The 5,000-nt window shown below is 46.4% G+C and overlaps 1 protein-coding gene across 1 annotated transcript in view; it reads right to left on the reverse strand.

The window, feature by feature from the left end:
• Positions 1-5,000, reverse strand: part of znf385a (zinc finger protein 385A) — a gene marked incomplete at its 5' end in the record, with an annotated part of 42,474 nt that overhangs the window by 18,880 nt on the left and 18,594 nt on the right. Inside the window, one exon of the mRNA XM_083657002.1 lies at positions 4,850-5,000. This exon is cut by the window's right edge and continues 24 nt beyond it. Coding sequence (XP_083513128.1) covers positions 4,850-5,000 — 151 coding nt within the window. The remainder of the gene's footprint in view (positions 1-4,849) is intronic.

Here is a 5,000-nt window from a genome sequence, read left to right on the forward strand (position 1 = left end):
GGGACAGATCGCAGAGACGAGCCAGCCTCTCTCCGAGTCAGAGCTTGAAATAGGAAGACAAGAGAGAGAGAGAGAGAGAGACAGAGGGGGAGAGACAGAGACAGAGACAGAGACATGGAAAGACAGGCAGGAACAGCAGAGAGAGAAAGACAAAAAAATATAGCTTGTGCTAGAGAAAGAGACAGAGAGACAGATGGAGAGAGAGAGAAGACAGAGAGAAGACAGAGACAGAGAAAGACAGGCAGAAACAGCAGAGAGAGAAAGACCAAAAAACACAATAAACAAAAGCTTGTGCTAAAGAGAGAGACAGAGACAGAGAGAGACAGAGACAGAAAGACAGAGGGAGAGAGAGACAGAGACAGAGACAGAGGGAGAGACAGAGACAGAGAGACAGAGGGAGAGAGAGAGACAGAGAGAGAGACAGAGGGAGAGAGAGAGAGAGAGACAGAGACACAGATGGGGGGGAGAGAGAGAGAGAGACAGAGACAGGGAAAGACAGGCAGGAACAGCAGAGAGAGAAAGACAAAAAAACATGAATATAGCTTGTGCTAAAGAAAGAGACAGAGACAGAGAGAGACAGAGACAGAGGGAGAGAGAGAGAGAGAGAGAGAGACAGAGGGAAAGAGAGAGACAGAGACAGAGGGAGAGAGAGACACGGAGACAGAGGGAGAGAGAGAGACGGAGACAGAGGGAGAGAGAGAGAGAGAGAGACAGAGAGAGAGAGAGAGAGAGAGAGACACAGAGAGACAGAGGGAGAGAGAGACAGAGACAGAGGGAGACAGAGAGACAGAGAGAGAGGGAGAGACAGGCAGAGACAGAAAGACAAAAAAAACAGAAATCTAGCTGGTGCTAAAGAGAGAGCGAGCCTGCGACAGCACTGCAGCACGCCCTGCATCCAGAACCACTCATAAAACAACGCGCCAACAGTCAATGACTTTTCAGCTGTGCTGAGTCCGATCAGTCCGATCAGCTGCGCTGTCTCTGTCCCTACAACACACGCCGGCTTAGCTTTGCATCGCTAACGCCGCCATCTTTATGGCTCTTAATCAACGCCTCACACGTTAGTTAGCACGTACGACCCCCGCCAGGCTCAGACAACATGGACATTAGGGGTGTGCCGATTAATCGTTTTTTAGATGCATCGCGATGAGTCACGTGACGATTAAAATCGATTCACAATGTTCGATTATCGATTTGCAAAAAATTGCATTTTTTTTTTTTTTTGCAATTATTTTTTTGCTTTATTTGCAAAAAATACGGTATTTCGCCCGGAAAGCAGTTCCTCAACTGTAAAACGAGACCAAAACCGAAGTACTGGAAACTGGAATCACTGAAGAAAGCATGCAGGGTGGCTGTAACATGTGATGCGTGGACTTCAGTCGCAACTGAAGATAATGGAGGTACATTTGTTTGTTTACTTTAATTAATGGATACTGACAAATATACCTTGCTTAAAAAAAATCCTGTTTGGTGAAAAAGATGCATCGAAAATCGTGATTAATCGTAATAATCGTAATAATCGTTTAATAATCGAATCGTAGCACCCTTAATCGTAATCGAATCGAATCGTGAGGTGCCTAAGGTGGCACACCCCTAATGGACATCAGAGTCTATACGCTAATCTAGGTCATTCCCAATAACTCAATTTTAGTGTCATTTGTCCACACACACACATACACACACACACACACACACAGAGACAGAGACGCACTAGACACAGACACACACACTACATGGGGGTCTCCTTGGAAAGATGCCAGGAGGCTGCCATGTTTTCCATGTCATTGTCGTGCCAAGTCACTCATATAGTCTAAACAGGCTGTTGCAGTAAAGCCCGGCGTGGCATGTCTGTCTGTGTGTGTGTGTGTGTGTGTGTGTGTGTGTGTGGCATTGTTCTAGCTGAACAAAGCGTTACCGCGGCTTTGGCCCGAGCAGCTTGGAGGCTTGGCCCGAGCGATCCGGGGGAATAGTTTCTGGTGCGATAATGATGCCTGTACTTAGATCAACCTGTCAGTCAACACGCAGAGAGACATCTGCTCTCTGCTTCTCATGCCTGCCTGCCCTGCCCGGCCCGGGCCCGGTTCTGCTCGTGCTACGTAGCTGTTGGCCCGGACAAGACGAGAAGACACTGACTGTTCATGGAGGAATCTCTTCACCACTTCGCAGTATCACTTCTGTGCTACAGTCCAATTCAAACTAAAGCTTTTACCACGTATGTTCCCCGCAGCCAGACGAGATCTGGAAAGTCTCTCGTTATCGTCAGCAACAGTATAATAGACCCTTTTCACAGGGGCCATTTTGTGTCAAAAAGGCAGGGTGAACACACAGGTGCAAGCAAAACACTAATGAGGGTTTCCAATTTCCATGATTGGAAGTTGGAAACCCTCATTAGTGTTTTGCTTGCACCTGTGTTCACCCTGCCTTTTTGACACAAAATGGCCCCTCCCTGTGAAAAGGGTCTATTGTTTGTGCGCCACACTATTTCCTTAGTCAGTGTTCGGTGTGAGTACATTATGGTCTGCCTATTGCGTCTGTCCATATGACGTGCATTTATGTAATAACTCATGCCAATAATTATGTGTATGTCATTATAGCTTTATTGGATATGTAAAGACTTAAATTCTATAACAGTACTGTACGCCGCTTAAAGGACGGCTTTACCGGTAATCAACCCACCTTGTATCATGAATAATCTGGGTAATATAAGCACATGGGCGGTGTTTACCTTCTCTCTCGGGTTTCCTCACAGAGAGCTCCCATTTCCTCCTCTGCCAAAATGCTCTGTTGTGACGCTGCGGAAGATCTGCTCGAGATACGGAATCTGCTCCGAGGGCGGCCGTTATTGTTTATTTTTATTTTTTAAGTATTCGCATAGAGAGCCTTAACGAGCCTTAATGACTTGCAGCCGGTGGGGGAGGAGTTTCTGCAGGCAGTAGCAGTGAGCATTTCTTTCCGTGAGGTAAACAGAGAGAGAAGGTAAAACACTGCCCATGTGCTTCTATTACCGAGATGATATACGATACAAAGTGGGTTGATAATGGGTACAGCCATCCTTTAACGTGTGAGAGCACATAAGTGCAAATACCAGTTTTGCCTGAAGATACAGATGACTGGATGGAATTCAATAAATGACATCAATCACTTCAGACTTACATATTTAATATCCCCTTTGGGATTTATGGTTTCAGCTTTTGGAGATCATTTTCTCGACCGCGGTGGAAAAATGATGATGGACTCCATCTGTTTTTAATTTGAGTTTGATACGTCGACCTGTTTCCTGTTAGCCGGCTGATCCTCACCTGTCCTCACCGAGCATTTGCTAACACTTACAAAGCCAGAAAGGCTCCGCTCAAAACCCACTGATTCGAAGTTGAGATTCTATTTCAAGACGAGACTATTGTATTTTAATGTGATTCCATGTGTCTATAGGGCCTCTGCAAGGAATATTGCAACATCTGTGGCCCCACTTTGAAAGTAATTTCATCAGTATTTTTGAGGCACTATCATTAAAAAAAAAAAGTTCCTTCCTTTAAAGCGTTAGTCTGAGTCTAGTCCATTTCAAGTTCTGGCAGTTCCCCAACTTGTATTTTGCTTTTATTTCTTGCTCAGCTACTTCTCTTTCGTGAAACACCAATCTCGAAAACATCTCTTTCGGGGGGCATGGTGGTGCAGTGGTAAGCGCTGTCGCCTCACAGCTAGAAGGTCCTGGGTTCGATTCCCACCTGGGACGCTGTGAGCGCCGAAGGAGTGCGTGCCCGTCCCCATGTCCTCGAGTGTCCACCGCCCGCGGGTGGGGTCGTCAAAAGGGCCTTTCTGTGTGGAGTTTGCATGTTCTCACCGTGCCCCCTGGGGGTTTCCTTCATATAGGAACCCCCTTGACCAAAACATGCAATATCCTGGTTGCTAATGTGGTTCCTCCTCTGGTCGTTAAGGGCGCCTGTTCGGAGGGAGGGGAACTGGTTGGAATAGCGTGATCCTCCCACGTGCTATGTCCTACCAGTGAAGCTTCCCCTGTCAGGTGAAAAGAAGCGGCTGGCTAACTGCCCATGTCTCGGAGGAAGCATGGAGCCAGTTTCGGCTCTCCCCAGGGGGGGATAAAAAATCAGGTGAAATGGTTATGTGCCCCCATGTGATGTAGCCTGTTGTTGGCGTCAACGGTTTCTGAGCGATGCTGAACTATCCTGGCTATGATGCTGCTGCTTTGTTGATGCACCTTATAGGCCTACTGAACTATCTGAGACCACACAGAGAGAAGAGTCGCTCGCAAGAACAACAATATACTCAAAGGCATCTCATTTGTAATGAGATGTGTTTGTTATTCCTTCATATATGCTGCGTAATCATTTTCTACATTTTTACATTTCATTTTCCAGCCACATGATAAGCCTCGATCGGACCATCGTGGGCAATAGAGAGCCAAAGTGGAACGTCACTTCCTGCTTCAGCACTGCACCAAAGATTTTCATCCGCCATTTATTTTCCCCATAGACATTTCGTAAAATGCTTATAAAAATAGTTTTACTTGTTTAAACCAAACGGTTCAGATATATTTAGAAACAGGAGAGATCGCATAACATTTCACTCGGACCAAAACGTATCAAAAAGTGCGGGTTTAAAGAAAATATTGTTTCAATGTCTTTTTAAGTTTTGGTCAGAGTGAAATGTTCTATGGTCTCTCCCGATTATAAACATATCTGAATCGTTTGGTCTGAACAAGTAAAACTATTTTTACAAGCATTTTACTAAATGTCTATGGGAAAATAAATAGCGGAAGAAAATCTCTGGTACAGTGCTGAAGCAGAAAGTGCTGCTGGTATTTGGGGGGATGCGATCTGTATTGCGCTCTCACCTGCTTTGCTGGAGTCGCTGTCGGCCGTGGCGCCCGCGACTCCGGGTGGAGAGGGGGAGGAGTTGGGGGGCGCAGACGCAGGCTTGTCCCCATCCTGCGGGCGGCTCTTGGACGTCTCGATGCCCTTCACTCTCCTGGCGTGGCGGTTTCC

Source organism: Poromitra crassiceps (genome assembly GCF_964638095.1).
Source record: "Poromitra crassiceps genome assembly, chromosome: 20".
Taxonomy (NCBI): Eukaryota; Metazoa; Chordata; class Actinopteri; order Beryciformes; family Melamphaidae; genus Poromitra; species Poromitra crassiceps.